Genomic DNA, 20646 nt, shown 5'->3' on the forward strand with positions numbered 1-20646 from the left:
CCTTAATTTTTTTTTTTTTTTTTTTTTTTTTTTAATTTCTTTTCTTTAAAAAAAAAAAATGCCATATATTGCTTTAGACCTCTTAATACTTTAAGCTTTTAATCACAAGAGAAATAGGGGTTATCCTTGGAAGCTGGCCATAGCTAATTTCTGCTTGAAAATGTCAAAATATTAAAATTTTGTCTTGAAATCCGGAAATTTCATAATATTTGTCTTAATCTATTGCAAATGCATTTTTTGGTCTGATTTGTTTTTCATTTGTGCTGGTAGCATTCCTTCTCACATTGGAGCATTAATTTGGCTAAGCTATATAAGTTGGTTTTATTTGTGCAAAATATTAAATCGTAGTATCTGTGGTTTTTGTATCTATGAAAATTTATTTGGTTACTTTGAGCACTGATGAGGCGTTGAACTTGCTAGCCTGGTTTTAGGAGGAAATTGCACAAGTGTGACCAGTTTGTGCTAGGGATCTTAAAGTGTTAAAAACCATTGATTGCCTGAGTTGCTGTTCAATTGGGCTTTGCCTCGAATCTAGATGCATGCTTACACACATACAGAAATGTTTTTATATGCTACTTTTTGTTTATGAAAATAATACCTAAGCAGAACTGAGTTGTAGTGTCGGAAATTCATTCTTTCTTTCTTTTTCCTTCTTGTGTTCACGTGCATGTGTGAGGATTAGCTTTGCTCGTGCTCTGATGTGTTGCCATATTATGTCATTTTGGTAGTATCAGGTTGGACTTCTTTTTTTTTTGGCTTATGTGTGATTAGTCTGTTGAGGATCCATAGCCAACCGCAAAATTTTAGGATTAAGGCTTGGTTGTTGTTGTTAATATGTGATTAGTGTATCTGCAGGAAAGGGCAACCTACGGTTGAGTTCATCTTTGCTGCCACAGAAGAGGCAGTCTTTGTCCATGTTCTAGTATCAGCAAAGTATGTTAAGTTTCACCTCATTTTGTTTATTGCTCCTAGTATCGTAGTGCTTCTTCTGTTGGGCTGACAGTTTTTATTTCCATTCATGTTGAATTGGTATTCTTTTTCCTATTTGTTTATAGGCATATCAGGGCACTGTCAAGTGGTGAAGTTGAAAGAGTAGTAAACCGTTCGTCCAATAATTCCGATTACAGACTTCCAGGTTGATGTAATTTCTATGCTGGGCCTATGTTTACTTATTTGAATTTAGAGGCAGTGTCTGCTAGAAATTATTCTTGGCCACCTGTTGGTTTGGTTATCATGTCTTTTCTGGATGGCCAGACAAACATGCATGCTTGTGTTTTAACTTTTAACGTCATCATAGTGAATGATTCTTGCTGCTCACCAAACAATATAATGATACTAAAGTAGCAGGAACTTTCCATGTTCTAGCCTTCTCGGGTTGTGCCACTTTCTTCCAGCTTTTGGTAGATTTTACTTAGTATAAAAGAAAAAGATACTAAAGTGGCAAGATGTTTAAATAAAATTGTGGTCAGCTGATATCTGAAACTGTTCATCTTTGTTTGATAATCCATTTTGAGACATTGTTTGTAGAAGTTTTGTCATCTTTGATGGATCATCAACATGTCAGTGAAAACTCTTCTCCGTTGAATTAGGGTGTACAAAGGAAGTTGAGAAGTGCTTTGATGGTATTGCTTGATTGCTTTATATTAATTATTTGAAGGAAGTTTATGATCTAGCTATGTGCCTAGGTGTGATGGCAAGTGCCTTCCACCAAAAGCATAAGGTTGCGGGTTCAAGTCTGGGAATTAGCCTCTCCAAACAAAAGTGGGGGTAAGGCTGCTTAACATGACCTCTCCTAGGCCCTGCACAAGTGGGAGCTTTGTGCATTGGGTACGACCATTTTTTATGAGACCTATCATGAGTTGTGGTAGAGTATGTAGATATTCATGGAATGTTAACAATAAAGGATAGAATCAGAAATTATTTGTAACTGTTTAAAGTATCACCAATTGAGGATGAGAACATTTCAAGCAGAAGTTTGTTGGGGACGCTTGGCCACATGTAACTCATGCTTGCTGGTAATGAGCAATATGGCATGGGCTGAAGTTGCTATATGGGCAAGGGGAAAGCAAAAGATAAAATGTTGGTTCCTGATTTAAATCAGCAAGTGATGGTTTGTTATTTTCTAGTAGGTATGGCTGTAAGGATGGTGAAGAGGAATTTTGTAGTCAACCCAAGTATTTGGGATCATGATGTTATTGATATTATTTGAAGTTCAGTGTTGGACTTGCACAAATTAAGCTGTGCTTTAGCAGGTCATTCTGATTTTGATATCTTGTCATTCCTAACTCTTGTGCTTATTTTATCCAAAAAATACATCAACTGGGAAAGAAGAAATTAGTGTTGAGGGTTTTGATATCTCTGTGTCCCTTCTATACATAGTCTTCATCTGGTGTGATTCAATCATTCAAATGCATTTGTAGGGGGAATTTTTACCATAGCATCCCATTACTATAGGAGATAATGAAGTTGACTTCTGACCTCCCTTTTTTCTCTCTATTTTTTCCCAATTTTCTTTGTAAGTACTGGCTGTACACATTGAGTTGCCTTGATTTTAAACTGTTGTTATGTAATCTTTGCTTCCTTGCCATCTCGACTGATTTTGTATTATATTTATGATATGGCAGTGATTGTTTCTCCACATGGAATTTAAAAAAGAATTATGGGTCATCAGTCTACTTGAGACTATACTAATACATTTGTATTAAATTTTTTTTTTACTCACTTCTGAAAATGGGGCTTTGAGGTCCACTTATAAATACCCATTTGATAATTTCATCTGAAAAAGACATGAAAAAGTTGTAGATGTTGGCATGAACCACTCTTACCTACATTCATAAATCACTAGGTAGGTTCACAATCTCCTTTCACTCATCACCATTACTTACTGGGGTTACAGTTGCATCTAGATAGAATCATGGAAATTAGTAAATCTCTAAGATGTCACTGAATAACCAGGCTTTTGCCCTTATTCATTAAAGTAAGACTAATATAAGCTGTTGAAGGAATGTGACAAATTTTGTTATTTCTCAAAGCAAAGTCCAAGGAATATATTATCACCATATTTGAAAATTGAAACAAATAAAATAAAATAAAATAACACCAACTGCATTGTAGCAAATATAGGGAGAAACCAACTCATGTAGCAGACCGAAAGTAGTTGGAATGAGTTCATTTGAGTAGCAACATCAACACTTAAAATCATATAAAATAGTGATATCGTTTCTATTATATACTTTATAGCGATCAACATCATTGCCAGCAATATTACAACTAGTATTATTTCTCCTTTTTTTATAACTAAATCCTCTCTACTACTATTACTAGCACTGCCACTGCCACTATTAATTGACTTATGACTGTGACATACCTCAAAATTTCCTCGCTTTGAGACGGACAATACTTTGAAAATACATCTCCAAATCTCATGTAGGAAAGTCCAATCAGTGATCTGCCAATTCCAGTAAGATAAATGTCAAGTTATGAACATGACAAGCTTCATTGCTTATAGTTTGGAAAATGGATGATTAGTGACCTTTCTATACGATTCCTTAAAGCCTGTGAAAGGGCAGCAGCAACCTCTTCGGAATCCCCAGGAGCCAACCAAATTCCAGATGCAACAACTTCAAATCAAATATTATTAGTATAATCATATGGCACAAAAAGGTAATGCTATATGAAAATAGTGCAAAGAAAGTTAGAAATATAAATAACAATATAATAAAACCAAAATAAACATTCATAATTTAGAGTTTAAAACACACAGACACCAAGCCTTTGTCCCAAATTTTGTGGTCAATTAGGGATCCTCAACAAACTAATTAGGGTCAGACATGCGTATTTTTTTCTATCATTCTATTGTATTCGAAGTCATACTCTCTGTTACTTCCTTGATTGAATTTTTATCTTCCCCTCCTTATAAGTGCTAGGTGGAGGGAGAGGTAATGGGCTCATTACCTATTGGGTAAATCTGTAACTTACTGATCAAAAAATAAATGTTATATTTGCTCTTCCTCTACCTCATTCCATTCCCTCTACTTAAATCAACTTATTATTTCTCAGCAATACATTCATCACTCTCATCTAAACATTATCAAAAGACTCTCCCTTAACTTTTCATCAATAGGGCCACTCCTATCTTTAAATGAATTTCCTTAATTCGAATTCCATCTTTCATTGTATTTCTACTTATCATTCGAAACATTCTCATTTCAGCTACACTTAATTTCATGCATATATTGCTTCTTAACAACCCAACATTTAATACCATGGAGCATAGCTAGTCTTGCAATAAAAAAATTAACAACAAATAACATTAATTGAAATAAAAATGTTTTTAAAAAGAGTAAAGCAAAAGGAAAAACTCATGAGCACATGATACCTCTTAATCTGGAGATTGCACTTTGAGTGTTTTCAACAACAGATGAATGATTCCCGGGAAGAAAAAGCCATAGCTTGATTTTCTCATCTGTGCATGTTGTATCATGCATAAGTATGCAGCGGTTAGATGACCAAAGTTGGTAAGCTACAGTATAAGTAGTATAAGTACTACATGACAACAGGATAGTGAAAAATAACTATTGTGGCATATCCTACCAGGATTGTGCAAACCCTGAGATGGATCCCAGGGCCCCACAAAGGAATTGGTCCAGGTGCTAAGAAATCCTTCCTTTTGTAACTGCAGATGCGATGAAAGCACCAACAACGTAGCAGTATCTTTTTGCTCTACTTTCACACTGTTCAATTTCAAAAATAAAAATAATAATCTTGATATCACACGGCTTATAATACGTAAATAACTTTCTGATTATCTAGATCAACTTGGAGTAAAATAAAACTTTTTAAAAAAAAGAAGCAATAATTCCCAACCCTTTATCAGGTAGAGGGTTCAAATCTGCTTCATGAGGAAGAAACTGGAACCATGATATTTGATTAAGATTTCCCTACAGGGTCAATAAAGTGAAAATGATTAAACCATATATATCTCTTCTAAATGATGCGGAATAGCTAATTCAGAAGAAGTAGCAATAATCAATATGGAAGAAGACAACACGTATAGGATATACAAAGGCAAGATGGACAGCGAGAACCAAGCCATAACAAAAACTTTAAGTTACCAAAATTTTTATTAACACAATAAACTCATTGATAAGAGAACCGAATTACAAACTCAGCACCAACCTTAAACAGGACTTTAACTTTAAACAATTATATTATCAGATTTGTGTAATCAAACATAACAGAAATCTGATAGAACAAAATGATTTGATCTAAGCGATCTTTTAAAAAAGCTTCTTCTTCTTTTTTTAACTCACATTATCTATATAATTTCATACTGTCTTTTAGCTTTAGTGATTCACGTGGTGCTTTGACAATAGATTCCTCACAACTACTCATCGAATTGATGAAATAATCACAAGTACACAAAAGAACAGGAGTCAGATTCCACTTTACAATTTACATCTTTCATGATGGCAGTTTGGTGGTTATGTCAGCCAGTTGTGATGTATAGTAAAGGCATAGTAGTAGGTGGTGGATTTGAAATTGACTGCGTTGTTGGAGGTCACACAGGTGAAATGATGGCCATGGCAAGTTGGCAACAATAGTTCTGGCATAACAGCTGAGTACAGGAAATACCAGCAGGAGGTGAAGGCAGAGCAAGGGAGAAGTAAACTAGCATAGCCTACTACCCTGCGACTTCCCTTGCCAGGGGCAGCAGCAACTTGTGGCTTCTTGTTGTTGCAGGAAGGCATCATAGATGCGATGTGGTAAGAACTGAAAATGCAGACCAAAAATTCTAGTGACTGTGTTGGGTTCCAACAAAATGTTTTAGGTGTACAGTCCAGTATGCATCTCCATTGTTTATCCTCCTATTTTCAGAATACCCTATAATTTCTAACTTTTCTCCTTTTTGGACAAGTAACAAATATATTAAGCGCCAAAGGGAGCACAACCCATATAGTACGTAATTATGAATAAAATTACAAAAGAACCACCTATAGGTTATTCAGATTAAGCATGAATTGAATTTTATTGTGATTCAGAAAATATCTTAATTGCCAATGCACTCTCTAACCCAAATGACACCTCCAGTTGGAAAGTGAGATCATGGGGTTCAGAATATCCCAATCGCCAATGAGCTCCAGCTCAAATGGCACCACCAGGTAGAGGGTGAGATCGTGGGGTTCAAACTATCCCAATTGCCAATGACCTCTCTAGCTCAAATGGCACAACCAGGTGGAGGGTGTGATTGTGGGGGGTTCAGAGCATCCCCATTGCCAATGAGCTCCCTCATATGGCACCACCAGGTGGAGGGTGAGATTGTGGGGTTCAAACTATCCCCAATCACCAGTGAGCTATTTAGCTCAAATGGCACAACCAGGTGGAGGTTGCAATCATGGGGTTCAGACTTAAGAGTATCCACATTGCCAATGAGCTCTCTAGCTCAAATGGCACCACCAGACCCAATCAACGCGTGTGAAATTACCAAGAAAAACAAAAAATCAGAATTTCACAATCAACAACCCATCCACACTCACTATTTCATTGCACCAACCAAAGCTTAGAAGTCTTTCAATAAGCAAATATTGCAGAAAACAACCATGCCACTAACATAACCTAATAAGAGGCACCAATATGTGTGTGTGGTAACTGAGTCCAATTCATGAACCAAAATAAAGCATGCAGAGCAAATATTTAAGAAAAAAAAAATAAAGTAAATATGTTATAATCCAATTTCAAATTCAAAAACACATACAATTTTGAAAACATTGGTCCACATGACTTCAATTTGCAGTGAAGCTCCCTCACTGAAAAAAAAAAGCTTCTCAGCACTGCAACAACTACGCTAGGGCACGCATGGTATATTTTTCCCAGCCTGCAAACACAACGCTCATGCAAACCACGAAGATTCTCAGTTGTTTCTCTTTCAGTAAACGAAAATTTCAAAGAAAAAAATAAACAAGTATAAGCTAATTCTGAATTTGAAAGTTGAAACCCTAAAACTAACCGTTAGTCCCGCGGAGCACTTGTACGGACAAAATCGAAGAAGTCGGAAACGAGTTCGAGAATTCGCTCTCCTTGTTAGTCGATTCCGAAGGTTTTTGTTTTTTATTTTTTTTCTCGGGAATCAAACAGGTAGAGGGGGAGAGAGAGAGAGAGATTGGGTTGAGAAAGTAGAATTGGTTTTGAGTGTAGTTGTAGAGAGTAAAAACAGTTCAACAGTTTTTATTGAATCCAAGGGTCGAGATTGAAAGAATCAATAAATAGTAGTAATCAAAGAATGAAAGAGGTCGGGTTCATAGATTTGATTCCTTTTTATCTCATTTTCCCCGTTTCCCAGTAATATCGGGGGAGCCGCTGCTTGTTCGTGTCAACGGATCTCGTCCCCATCCGACACATGGACCACTTGAGTCCGTTTCACTTTTATTCCAAATTACCCGGATCCGATCTTAATTTTTCTTTCCAAATATTTGCTTAAAAGATATGCTACGTCTATAACATTTTTACAACAAATTAATAGTAATTAGTTATTATTAGTTCAAATTTAAAACTAACATTAAGATTACTTTTTTACTCCAACAATAACAACTTGCCACTTAAAATTTATTGTAAAAATATTGTGAAAATGTTATAAACATATCATTTCTTCTTACTTAAATTTATTAACCTATTAACTTAAAAGCTAAAAATGAAAAAATCCCAAATCATATATCATATCATTTACTATATCAAACTCCTCTTGTTCTGCCATGTGGATATCAAACTTACCCCCTCGCCCAACTGATTCCCTCTCCTTCTCCTACGTGGATATCAAACTTACTCCTTTGCCCAACTAACAACTGTTTTTTTTTTTTAATTTAAAACAAACTCTTTTGTATTAATGGAAAGTTTTGGCATCTTAGGAAAAGAAAAACAGAAAGGTTTATGAGCATGTACGTAGTGCGTGCAATGAGACTACTATTATTTAAGAGAAATAAACCTAAGTCTTTTGCAGTTGGAGACTTATTGAGGAAAGTGATTCTTCCACGTGGTACAAAAGATCTTTATTTAGGTAAGGTAACCTAATTAGGAGGAGTCATACTTAGTAAGTGAAGCCCATAATGGGAATGCACACAAATATTCAACAAATATCCTTTAAGCCTAACAAAAAAGAAACATGTGGAAGAAGCAATTAACAATAATCTCTGAAGCCTTGAGTATAAAAAAGAGGCTCGATTCCAAGAGAAAGACATCATGAACAATTCAAATAACTTATTGAGATCATTGTAGTTTAGCTTCTACATGATCTTCTTGTAGTTCATAGGACTCAGTGAAGATTTGATACTTGTAAGTCCTTCTTTGAAAATTTGGGACCCAATAAAATTAGTTGTACTAAGTTTGATTTAAATAATTAATTGTTAGTCTTTTTTTTTTTTAAGAGATAATTACAATATATTGTTAACTCCGCAGCTCGAATATTTTCTCCTCTAGACCCCCAAACATTTTTATGCATAAGGAAGTATCAATTCAGCTATAAAGCCTTTGGCTACTCTTATTTTATTTGATTACATTTACTTCCAATCAATTTCATGCTAATATAATAATCTAAGCTTTGATATGTTTATTGTGAACAATTCAAACATCAACATTTTAGATGAATTATACCTCAAATTAATCTATTTGCAATCTGATGTCGTCATTAATAATGTAGCATTCAATATTGATACTAGATAATTTATAATCTTATTTACTTATTTTCATTTTTCATAATTACTTGCATTTTTTGTAATATAAAAAGTCCTCTTAAGTGAGGCATTTCCGAATCTCGTCCCTAATCCATAAATGGTTTGTTTGGATACCGTATATTACTGAAAACTGAAAATACTATAACAAAATAATTTTTAAATTTGTAAATAGTGTCGTAAGATTCAGTTTTAAAGTTGATTTTGTAAAATTCCTTACTTGCGAGTCTCGCGAACAGTGCACAAGACCCACTATTTAAAACGCAAATGCAAACATGGTTGGATTTTAGCTGTATCCAAACTCACGCAAAGTCAAATAATCCATCTAACCATCACTTTCAAGCTTGAAATAAAGTCTCGCACCATATGCAATTCACATATACAACGATCATGCTTAGAAAAATGATTCTATGTTCAAACTATAGTTCTGACTAGTTTGCATCTCTAAAATACATGCCTAATCGTAACTAATTGGTTGAAAATTTAGAGCTTACCCCACAAGAATTTATATTCCTAGAGCCCCTATGATTGTGCTGGCGACTAAACATATATATTTTACTCCCATTTTATTTGTTCTACTTTTTGCATAACAAAACGGCACCGTTTATACTTTGCTTCTCTCCCCCATCAGTCACCACTATAAAACCCACTGAAATTTAAGCCAGGCGGTCCAGACCCCAACGAAAAGAAAAGGCGTGCTCAATTTTACTTCACCACAAAAGCAGAGACCAGAAAGCAGTGTCGGTAGTACAAACATAAAGAATGCGAGCTCTACAATTGAGCAAGAATCTCTCTCGTACTCTCTTCTTCACCGCTTCCTCTTCCTCATTTCCGTACCGAACTATAACCACCGCCACATCCACCTCCACCACCGCTCTACTATCCTCACCCGCCTGTCACAACCACATCCACCGCCGCTCCGACACGTGGCTCTCTCCCTCCTCATCCGCCAACCTCCTCCGCTCTCCTTGGTCCCTCACTCAACATCGCGGGATCAGAGTCTCCGGCTCCGATGTTAAAGTCGGAAACGTGATCGAGAAAAAAGGTTCGATTTGCTAATTGCGATTAACACTAATTAATTATAATTTAAACTAATTCCTTTTTTTTTTTTAATTTTTTTATCTCTCTCTCTAAATTGTGTATACATATGCTAATAAAAACTTAATTTTCGTGTTGTGGTTTCAGGACGTATTTACCAGGTGATTATTTTTCGTTAATATATATGTGTGTGTGTGTGTTTATTATTTTTATTATTGTGATTATTAGCTTGCAATGTGGTTAATATTACTTGATTTAGGTGGTTAAGACAGATCATTCACATGAAGGAAGAGGCAAGGCCACGATAAAGGTTAATTTTATTATTGATTTTGATTGTAATTAATTGTGTCGTTATTATTGTTCGTGATCAGGCTTTCATTTTCCTGTGTGAAAATTAAGTTTGATTTTTTGAAATGTAGGTGGAGCTTCGTGACATTGAAAGTGGAAACAAAGTGTCTCAACGATTGGGTACCGACGAGAGTGTTGAAAGTACGCATATTTTAACTTTGTAGCTCCTTGAAAAATCTAGTGTGTGTTAAAATTGGCTTTTGAGCAGTGTTTTGTGGCTTTGTTCAAACTGGGTAAAAGTACAGTTGTACTTGGAAAAAGCGAGATTTTAAAAAGCTGTATGTATTTTTAAAAGAATTCAGGATTTGAACGAGGATTTTATTTTTGGAAGGGACCAAAGCATGAACTTTTTTTTATTTTTATTTTTTGACAACTCTGAATTGATATTTGAAAAGATAAATTAAACTAGTATTTATTTAGTGTTAACAAAATTTATAAAAGACACAATAAAAGATATATGCACAATAATAATTTTCAAATGTAAAGTCATCTTGTCGATGATTAGCTTGACCTTGTCTTTCAATATAAAGAGTATTCATATTTGAGACACCAATGTTGCATGCCTTACAAAACGATTTCATAATGTTAAGTAAAGCATACAATTCATTACCTTTAACTTTTTGGATTAGCATTCCTGTGGTTGATGAAATAGGCTGTTTGGCATCAACTTTACTAAAAGGTTTACGATAATTTCCTATATGATTTATATAAGCACAATCTTTTCCGCCCTAACTTTCCTTTTGTAATTCTTAAATCCATCAACAACAAATGCATTATGCCTAGGAATCTCAGATGGCTTATTAAAGAGAAAGTATTGTAGATAGAAAGCTGTATCTTTATTAGGTGAATATTCAAGCCATGAAGGATATAGCATGAGCCATCAAAGATTGAAAGTCATATTTATTATGTTATTATATGTCAAATATTCTTTTAACCATGAAAGGTTGAAAGTCATATTTATTATTTGGGTTCTTCAGGCCATCTTTCAGTTTGGGAGGTTAGTTTTAAATATTTGGGAGGGGCTAGGTATACATTTTTTGAATAAAAAATTGCAACTCATATATATATATATATTTATAGATAAAAATAATTTTTTTTATTTTTAAAATTTTTAGGGGGCCATGTTCCCCCCTTAGTCTTAGAGTAGTTTCATCCCTGCTATAGCTCTAATAACACTTATTTCTTCTGTAAGATTGGGTGAAGGGTGAGCTGTAGCATGAACATTTTAGACTTTAGAACTTGGAAGTCTTGCCTTTTAGCTATTTTAGGTTACCTAAAGTTTTGGCGGATAAAATGGGATGAGTTTGATATATATATATATATATATATTTTTTTTTTTTAGTATTAATTTTTCTGGGAATGCTGGGATTATCACCCGACCGTGTTTTGTCTAAGCACCTGAAAGTTGGGTGCGGTTGATTCCAAACTGATCCATCGTTCAACTGTGGGTATAAGAACCATCCACCTGACATGATCGTGTTAAGTGATGGGCTTACCTCAACTTGAACTGATTGACCTGTGATTACCTGTAGTTTTAGCTCAACTTTTTAGAAACTAATTACTTGAATTGAACTCATGACACATTGCTTGGGTAGATGGCAAGTGGCACTTGCCATAGCACCAAAGTTCAACATCTTGTAGACCCATTGGGATTCGACGACTAAGAAGATTTAATTCTACTTTGTTAGGCAAATGGTTGTGGAGATATGGATCGGAGAGAGATGTCCTTTGGAGGGAGCTCATTGAGGCTAAATATGGGGATGAAGGGGTGGTTGGTTTACCAAACCGGTGTTAGGGACCTATGGTGTTAGTGTGTGAAAATCCATTAGAAGTGGCTGGCTGGGCTTTTTTAAATTTCTTCGGTTTGATGTGGATGATGGTATGAGGATAAAGTTTTGGGAGGATGTATGGTGTAACGATTGTTCCCTTAAGGAAGCTTTTCCAGAATTGTATAGTATTAGTCAGGCAAGGGAGTTTTTTATGTCAGAGGTGATGTGTTTCTCCAATGGGAGGCTTCATTGGGACATTCGGTTCCGTCGTCCACCACAAGATTGGGAGTTGGAATCATTTGATCGTTTTTGGGATGTGCTTTATTTCACGAATGTGTGGGGGGTTGGTGATGATAAACTTTGCTGGAAGCCAGCAATGAGGAGAGGTTTTGAGGTTTGAGGCTTCTATCGCTCTTTATCTCCTTCTTCTGTCACTGATTTTCCTTGGAAAATGGTGTGGCAATCCAAGGTTCCTCCTAGAGTATCGTTCTTTTCTTGGACTGCTGCCTTAGGTAAGATCTTTACTATGGATAATCTTTGGAAGAGGCATATTGCAATGTTAGAGTGGTGCTTTATGTGTAAAAGATGTGGGGAATTGGTGGATCATCTGCTTCTTCATTGTCCTATAGCATATGACTTGTGGTCTATGGTTTTTTGTTTGTTTGGTATGCATTGGGTCATGCCGTATAAAGTTAGTAAGGTATTAGGTTCTTGGCAGGGGAAGTTTGGTAGACATCGAAATATAGGTGTATGTAGGTTTGTGCAACATTGTTTGTTTTGGTGCTTATGGCGGGAGCGGAATGCGAGATGTTTTGAGAATTTTGAACGGTCTATTCTTGACATTAAGTTTTTCTTTTTCCGTACTCTCCTTGAGTGGAGTTTAGTTTTGCCTTCCTATTCTTGTCTTTTGCTCCCCGATCTTATGGATCATTGTAATCTGGGTTTTTGATTTGTGCCACTGTAGTACGCTTCCAGTGTATGTGGTTGGTTTTTTCTTAATAAAATCTCTTTCGTTACTTCTCAAAAATAAAAAATCTTGTAGACCCATTGATCAGTTTGTAATTATAATTTCCATAATTATTTTACTTACACTTTTATGAATTAGGTGTTTTAAATAATTAAGGGTAAATTGCACCAACCTCTTTTGAGGGTTATCGAAATGACACTCGCTCAACAAATAACTCCATGCTCTCTAACACTTTTAATTTCCTATGAGAATATTCTATTTTTTAAAAAAATATTTCTACTCATTTGTAAAAATCTCAAAGGGGAATGTCATTTATACAAACCTCAAGGGAGGAGTGACGTTTTTTCTGCAGTTTTGGTAGGAATATATATATATATATTTTTTTGAAAAATTAAGTATTCCGTTGGGAAAGTTAGGCATGGATTTTTGTATCATTTATTCAAATCTCAAACGGGTAGTGTTATGTTGCCCGTTCTTTAGAGGAGTGTCATTTAGTGAAATCTCATGAAAGGTGTAATTTACTCATGCAGGAGTATTTGTTCAAGAGAAAACTTACATGTATATGTGCACTGATCGCAATGGCACAATAGTCCTGATGGAGTGAGCTCGTTATCCAGCCCCCCCCCCCCCCCCCCCCAATTTTAATACCTGTTTTCCAGTAAATATGCAATTAAGGTCAAAGATTTTATGGAACTATTTTACTAAATATATATTCTCTTTTAATTCTTAACAGCGTTAAAACTTTTGATCAGCTGGAAGTGTCCCAGGAGTTGTTTGGCAAAGATGCAAAGTATTTACAAGGTGAATAAATATCTAGGACTGAGCATTATATAGTTCATGATATACACCATGATATGAATTGAAAAATTCTAGAGTTGGTCAGAATTTAATTGATTTGATAATAACTCCAGTACTCTCCCAAAAATAACCTCTATGAAAGCAGGAAATGGCCAAATGGGTGTAAAAATTCACTTTACATGAATTCATGAAAATTGGTTTATAGTTCTTATTTGAACTAGGCTCTTCATGTCAACACATGGCCAAACTAACTTATGTTCCCATGTAGCTCCACCATTGTATGTCACCGCATGACCAATAAGTCACTGCCAGTATCATGACTCCTGCATTACTGGTACTTGACTATTTCATAATCACTAGTCCCATTATTTGGCATCGTCAACCTGCTTAACTCACTTCAACACGCTCACTGTATATATTTCAGATTTATTTTGCACATGCTTATTGCTACCTTATTTACTGGTTAATGACAGTATTAAATTGACTCTTCCTTTTAATATAATTTTTTTTGTCTGTGAATTTGGCCACCAAAAAGCATGCTGTAGTAGTTAGTTTCCATATGTTTTGACGCTTCAAGAACATGTGTTTTTCTATATCAATTCATCATTTCTTGAGTTTCGTGCTTCCAGCCAAATATAACCCAATGATATTCCTCAAGATTTTGTCTTCTCTTATTAGGAATAGCAATCATTTTAAAGTAATTGATTATAATTTAGTAATGAGTAAATATTTTGTGAAGTTATAGTAGTTGATGATTTTCTATCATGTTAACTATTGTTCTAATAAAAATTCTTGGAAATGCATATTAAGCTCCGTTTGTTTTGATGTAAAATGTTTTACGGAAAACATTTTTAGCATTTTACAATGTTTGTTTTGTTGTAAAATGTTGGTTAAAGCTGAAAACATTTACAGTTGACTGTAAAGCCCTCTGTAAAATTTTGAAAAACATTTTACCTAAAAAAACTTGGTAAAACATTTTACAAACTGACTAACTCGCACATCCCCTGCCCCCTTTTGAACATGTTGTGACACCCCCACCCATCTCCTCTCTTGCTCACAAAGGTGGTTGTTGGAGCCCTAAGTTGCGGTGGTCATTGGAGCCTTGAATCATTTTGGTCACTAGAGCCTAGTTCACGGTGGTTGGTGGTTGGGTTTTGGTGAATAGTGGTGGCAAAGCTTCGATTTGTGGCTAGGAGGCTCCAATTGTGGCAAGGGGCGTTGATGGTAACTGGGAAGCACCGATCTAGTGGTTGAAGATGTTGACTTGGTGGCTGGGGCTATGGATCCTTGAGGTTGCGCCGATCTAGTGGTTGGGTCGGGTTTTGAGCTGATCTGGTGGTGGCAAGCTAGATGGGCACCGATTTGGTGGCTGGCTGGCTTGGATTGTGCCGATCTGCTGGGTGGTTGGGTTGGATTGTGCTAATCTTGTGGCTGGTAGGTTTTGATATGAGATTTTTTTTTTCCTTTTCATTTTAACCTTAGGTCACACCATACACTTGAAAGTGTCTTCACTGGAAACATTTCACAGCAAAACAAATGGAGCATTATTTTCAAGTTTGTTTTCATTTTCTTTCCCCTCACACTTCTTTGAGGCTTGTGTTGTTTACATAATCAAATATTGCAGTGGTCACTACATTCTCTTCCATCTAACATACGGCATTCATCAACAGGTGAGATGAGAGTTATTGTAAGGCTTTATGATGATATACCTTTATATCTGCATCGGTTCCAAAACGTGTGACATGTATTGTCAAGGATCACAAGATCTATGAAGGGGGTCCCCAGCCCCACCTAAGTAAGTTTTATCATTTTGCAATGTAACAAACCCCCCCCCCTTTCTTCCCTTTTGCCAGGCAAAGCTATTGTGGAGTGAACTCTCTCATTGAACCACCACAAGGGTGGAGGTGCTATGAGACCGAAAGCCCATTGGCATTCTGCAAATGCTCTTTGTGTGTTAAAAAACGGTCACCTTTACTCATATCCTGTGACCTTTTCTCTCATTTTTTCTTGCATGCTTCTTGGAATATAACTTGAAATATATGAGTTACTTGATCAAATATGTGAGTATTAACTTGTTCTGATTATGATAATAGCTGTAAGGGTCTACATTATTGCCAAAGATCTAGCTCCACTATTATGTGTGTTGTGCGTGGGCAATATTAATTTAGCTGTTATTGTCACAGAAATGCAAAATAATTGTCAGACGGTTCATGCCCAGGGTGGTTAATTTTATTGACTAAGCAATTTTTGGTTATGGACTTGGTGCAAATTTTTTATAATGTTATTTGTCATTTTATTTTTTATTTTTTTTTAAGTTCCCCAAATTTCTGGATATTTTTTTGTTTGGTACGATGTGTAATACATTACCATAAAGTTGGATGATATTTCAATTTTCACAAGCTAATTATTGACAGCCATTATGTTCCAGCTTGCTTTCTTTGTCCCTTGTGTATGTCTCTGCTATGGGTCAGAAACATCTGCCTATTTTACAGTATAGTGTGACCATGTTTGGTTCTGTGGTATGGTCATGATTCTTATTCCAACTTAATTTGGTATTATGCATAGTGTTTTTCATTGTGCTAAAAGATCCCTGCTGTATGGTTTTGTGACATGCATATATGTGATGAACTTCGCTTATGGTTGGTGTTTTTTTTCTTATTATGTGCATACGTTGTGAATTTGGCTTATGGGCTGCATGCACACAAACAAAAGCAAGCATGTGTGCACACACCCAAGAAAGACATTCTTAAGAAGTTCGCCGTTTATAAGTAGGTTATCCTTTATGGCCTGATTTCGGAAATTTTTTATCTAGCTAATGTTATAAAAGAACAAGATTTCTGATGAAGCTTAATGTTGTTAACGCCTAAATTTTCTTTTTGCTGTTCTTTTGCAATATGTGCCAGATACTTTATTTTTTATATTCATCCTTGAAATGTGGGTTTTCCATTGCATACTTTTTCAGCTGAAGAAACACAATCTTCTTTTTCAACTAGCTAGCTGACCTTGTAATTGCTAAAGTTTGTTAATCAGAGGTGTTCACTAATTGTCTAATTGTGGATCATGTGTACACCTTGGCCAGTATGATGAGACTTCCATGTACTGTATTGTCTAATGAAGGCTGTCATGCTTGCAATTGAATGTGATTTTCTGTCTATGGTCCCCTTGGACAATGCAAAATCAAAGTATTTCACCTTCTTGATCATTGTTCTGCTTTTGATTGTATCAATGGAATCTTATCATAATAATTTCTTTCCATTCAGGGACAAAAAGGTTGTATTGGAAAATGGCCTGACTGTTGAGGTAAGTTAAATGTTATTTTTCCGTCTAATGTTTAGCTGCTAAATTAGTCAATTGTATAATTACTATATAAAGCAAAAGATGAACTCGGCAAAAAAAAAAAAAAGAAAGAAAAAAAACCCTGCAGAAGGTAGTTGTGTAAACTGAATATCCGAATTTTTCTTGAGATGTTTTTTCTATTATTATGTCATGCATGGAGCAGGGACAAGGCATGGTGTGGGTCCTACAAACAAGAAAGTGTACTGTGAAGCTTCATGCTTGCCAAACCATTATATCCATCCCCCAAATAGGCTTTTACTTTAGATACCTATAAAAAGAAATACAGTCCTGACCACAGATTGTACTCAATTAAAGTGATGAAACCAGCAGTGATGATAAGCAACATGGAGAAAATATGATTTGTGTGAGTGTGTAGTGGGGAGGGGTGAGGTTCTGGTATATGCACTATGAAATCTAAGTGGTGTATGTCTTATCAAATTTTCTAATTTTCCAGGTGCCAATGTTCGTTGTAGCCGGTGATGCTGTAGTTATTAATACTGAGACTGACTCTTATTTAGAAAGGTAAAGTTTGTATGTTGTGTCTCTAAGATAAAGTTGAGGATTGTCTTGGGTATTTTGTGGCTGTCATGCTTGCAATTGAATGTGATTTTCTGTCCTATGTATAATAACTAGGATAAACTACAGAACCAGATTGGTTTCTTCCAAAAAAGAAAAGAAAAAGAATGATGACCTACTCTATGTTGAGATCAATGAAAAGATTGCATGTGACTAAACCTGACTAGTTTGTTGAGAATTTATAGCCGACCCTAAAATTTTGGGACTAAGGCGTGGTTGTTGTTGTTGTTGACCTACTCGATGTTGAAATCCTAACTATTACCATTTTGTGATATAATATTGTCTAAAAGCTACAGTTCAGTGTGCTAGTCTCAAGAATATGAAACTATCATGGTACACGCTCGTCTGTATTGAGTCTATTGACCAGTGGTTGATAGGAAATTAAATCAACTCTGGCCTGTTTGCTATTTTTAAATTGATTTTTCATGATTTTAATTTTTTACAAAATATTTGATTACTGTCAGCTACAACTTTTATCACCTAGTGGTTATTCTTTTTATTTTCATGGGGGTGGATGGTGTCAGATGTGTTTAAAAATATTGTTTGCTCATGATTCTGTTGCCTGGCTTTGCTAATGAAAACTGTCGTTACCCACCCCCCCCCCGGAGCAATTAAAATATTATAAAAATGCCACATCACCCATGACACGTCAGCATATAAATTTAAAAAATTAATTTTTTAATTTTAACAAAATTAAAAAACATAAAAAAAATTTAAAACATAAAAATACATCAAATTTGAATTAAACACAAAAAAAAAACCCAGAATTTTTCTCCAAAAACAAACGCACATAGAACACAGTAGCAAGCATAAATCTCCCAGCCAACCCAAAATGAAAGAAAATCAGAGTTCAAAGAGTCTCAGCAGAGCTTCGCTCTCTTCGGCGTCAATGTCCTCCCTCACATCCGCCTCGTCGCTCCGCACCAGTCCCCGAAGCAATCGGAGCAAATGGACCAAGGCGATTTCTCGCGACTCGCCGAGTCGATGGCCGATTTCGTCCAGGCCAAGACCAAGCTCAACGTCGGTCTGATTCACCGGCCCCCGTTCCTCTCCACCTGGCAATTGGGCTTCAACGTGGTCGCGACCCTGGTTTGGATCCCCTTCGCGATCAAGAAGATCGTGAAAGGCAAGACCTTGCTTCACGATCCCAAGCTCTGGCTCACCGGCTTGGTTTTCGATTACTTCTTCAGCTTTCTCTTTGGATTTGGGTTTAGAGAAAGAGATGGTGGGCGCTGGGTTCGACTGGGTTTGTTGGGATCTGGGTTCGTGGGTTTTTTTTTTTTTTTTGGCTATCTGATCTGAAATTTTGGGTGGTTGGTGATGGTTTGGTTGTTATTTGGGTGGTTGATGGTGGTTCTGGGCGGGCTGGTGGTGATTTCTGTCAAGGTTTTGGGTGGTTGGTGGTGGTTTCAGACTGGGCTTGTAGGTTGTTGATGGTGGTTTCGGAGTGGATTTGTCGGAGGTTGGTGGGGGTTTCAGAGTGGGTTTGTGGGTGGCTGTTGTGGCTGCTTTTCTTCCCAATCTTGATTTTTGGGTGATCAGTGGTGGTTTGTGCAACTATACTTGCATTTCATGTGTCTTGAGAACTGGAAATTTTTTTTTCATTTTACCAGAAACAAACATTGAAAAATGAGTTCCACTGCATTTTCAAGTACACGACCATTGTAAAATGAAGATGTTTTACTGAAAATGTTTCTCATTTTGGTTTGGTTGGGTGATTTATGCTGCTACTGTGTTCTTTGTGCGTTTGTTTCTGGAGAAAAATTCTGGGTTTTTTTTGTGTTTGATTCAAATTTGACGTATTTTTATGTTTTAAATTTTGTTTTATGTTTTTTAATTTTGTTAAAATTAAAAAATTAATTTTTTAAATTTATATGCTGACGTGTCATGGGTGATGTGGCATTTTTATAATATTTTAATTGCTCCGACTGCCACCTCAGCAATTTCAGTCGGTTGACTGACGGAAAGGACTAAAATGGAACGCGTAAATTGGTTTTAGGGACTAAAAGTGGAAAAAATAAAATGTATGGACTAAAATGGAAAAACGTCAAAATGTAGGGACTAAAAGTGCATTTACGCCAATATTGTAAAATAATTTGTGTCCGTAACATTACTCTTTTTTAATAAACTATTTTAAGAAAGTTTTAACACAACTTTTATAAAAAATATAAAAAATCGTCAAAAATGTTAATTGATTTTCTATAAAAAGATTCTAAAAAAATTTCTAAACCAATACTCTTAATCAAGGCATTCATTAACTTTTCTCATTCTTTTTAGTGGCAATCAATGCATGTTATTAATGTAGTATACATATTAAATTCAATCAATTTGTGAAATTTAATTTACCATTCACTCCACAAATATAAGTACTTGTGGAGTGTGGAAGGCAAGGGCCGGAATTCAAATCTTCAGGAGGAAGTTTCACACACGTATACACTTAGAATAATTTAAAGTAGAATTTATATTTTGTATAAAACAAACAAAAAATCTTTAGAAATATATTTTTTCTTCTTTTTTTCCATTTTTTTTTTCACCCTCTCTTTACTTTTGAACACATACCCTAGTCAAGTTTTAATACCCCCCAAAATAGAGTTGTGATTTTCAAAATAATTGTTTTTGAATGAAAGGTTGGGCTTGTGTCTAGTGGCCAGTTCCACTAGACATATTAAGATGCAGACACATGTCCAGTTTTGGACACGTGTCCATATCCTAGCGTGTCTAGTAGACACATGTCCATATCCTAGCATGTTCAAAGGACACATGTTCGTATCCTAGTATGTCCAATGGACACATGTCCGTATCCTAGCATGTCTAAAAAAAATTTCTAAACCAGTACTCTTAATCAAGGCATCCGTTAACTTTTCTCATTCTTTTTAGAGGCAATTAGTGCATGTTATTAATGTATTATACACATTAAATTCAATCAATTTGTGAAATTCAGTTCACCATTCAATGTCTTTAGAAAGATCTTTTGTCTTCTTCTTTTTTTCCATTTTTTTTCACNCGCCCACCATCTCTTTCTCTAAACCCAAATCCAAAGAGAAAGCTGAAGAAGTAATCGAAAACCAAGCCGGTGAGCCAGAGCTTGGGATCG

The 20646-nt window shown here is 35.6% G+C and overlaps 2 protein-coding genes and 1 long non-coding RNA gene across 5 annotated transcripts; 2 read left to right on the top strand and 1 right to left on the bottom strand.

The window, feature by feature from the left end:
* Positions 1–821: 821 nt before the first annotated feature.
* Positions 822–2647, top strand: LOC136068888 (uncharacterized). The gene is made up of 3 exons (XR_010630198.1): positions 822–933; positions 1056–1135; positions 2625–2647. It is a non-coding gene; the product is annotated as an uncharacterized LOC136068888 (long non-coding RNA).
* A 447-nt stretch (positions 2648–3094) lies between these two features.
* Positions 3095–7398, bottom strand: LOC112000131 (mediator of RNA polymerase II transcription subunit 13). Of its 2 annotated transcripts, none has more exons than XM_065776710.1 (7): positions 7007–7398; positions 6755–6888; positions 4867–4940; positions 4594–4733; positions 4379–4465; positions 3533–3620; positions 3095–3448 (listed from the first exon to the last, which is right to left on the bottom strand). In XM_065776710.1, exons 2-7 carry the CDS (start codon positions 6776–6778, stop codon positions 3298–3300), a joined length of 564 nt encoding a protein of 187 aa, XP_065632782.1. In that variant the 5' UTR covers positions 6779–6888; positions 7007–7398; the 3' UTR covers positions 3095–3297. The 2 variants fall into 2 exon arrangements, with proteins under 2 accessions (XP_065632782.1, XP_065632781.1); XM_065776709.1 differs by having other exon boundaries at positions 3097–3448; positions 6755–6874; positions 7007–7397.
* A 1905-nt stretch (positions 7399–9303) lies between these two features.
* On the top strand, positions 9304–15397 carry LOC112000128 (uncharacterized). 2 transcript variants are annotated; one of them, XR_010630205.1, is made up of 8 exons: positions 9304–9765; positions 9906–9919; positions 10018–10068; positions 10178–10247; positions 13373–13442; positions 13576–13643; positions 14703–15074; positions 15311–15395. XR_010630205.1 is itself a non-coding variant. In XM_065776713.1 (7 exons), the coding sequence occupies exons 1-7, from the start codon at positions 9483–9485 to the stop codon at positions 15379–15381; spliced, it is 627 nt and encodes a 208-aa protein (XP_065632785.1). In that variant the 5' UTR covers positions 9305–9482; the 3' UTR covers positions 15382–15397. The 2 variants fall into 2 exon arrangements, 1 of the variants encoding a protein (XP_065632785.1); XM_065776713.1 differs by lacking the exon at positions 14703–15074 and having other exon boundaries at positions 9305–9765; positions 15311–15397.
* The last annotated feature ends 5249 nt before the right edge of the window (positions 15398–20646 follow it).

This window comes from Quercus suber, unplaced genomic scaffold, assembly GCF_002906115.3.
Source record: "Quercus suber isolate HL8 unplaced genomic scaffold, Cork oak 2.0 scaffold_140, whole genome shotgun sequence".
Classification (NCBI taxonomy): Eukaryota; Viridiplantae; Streptophyta; class Magnoliopsida; order Fagales; family Fagaceae; genus Quercus; species Quercus suber.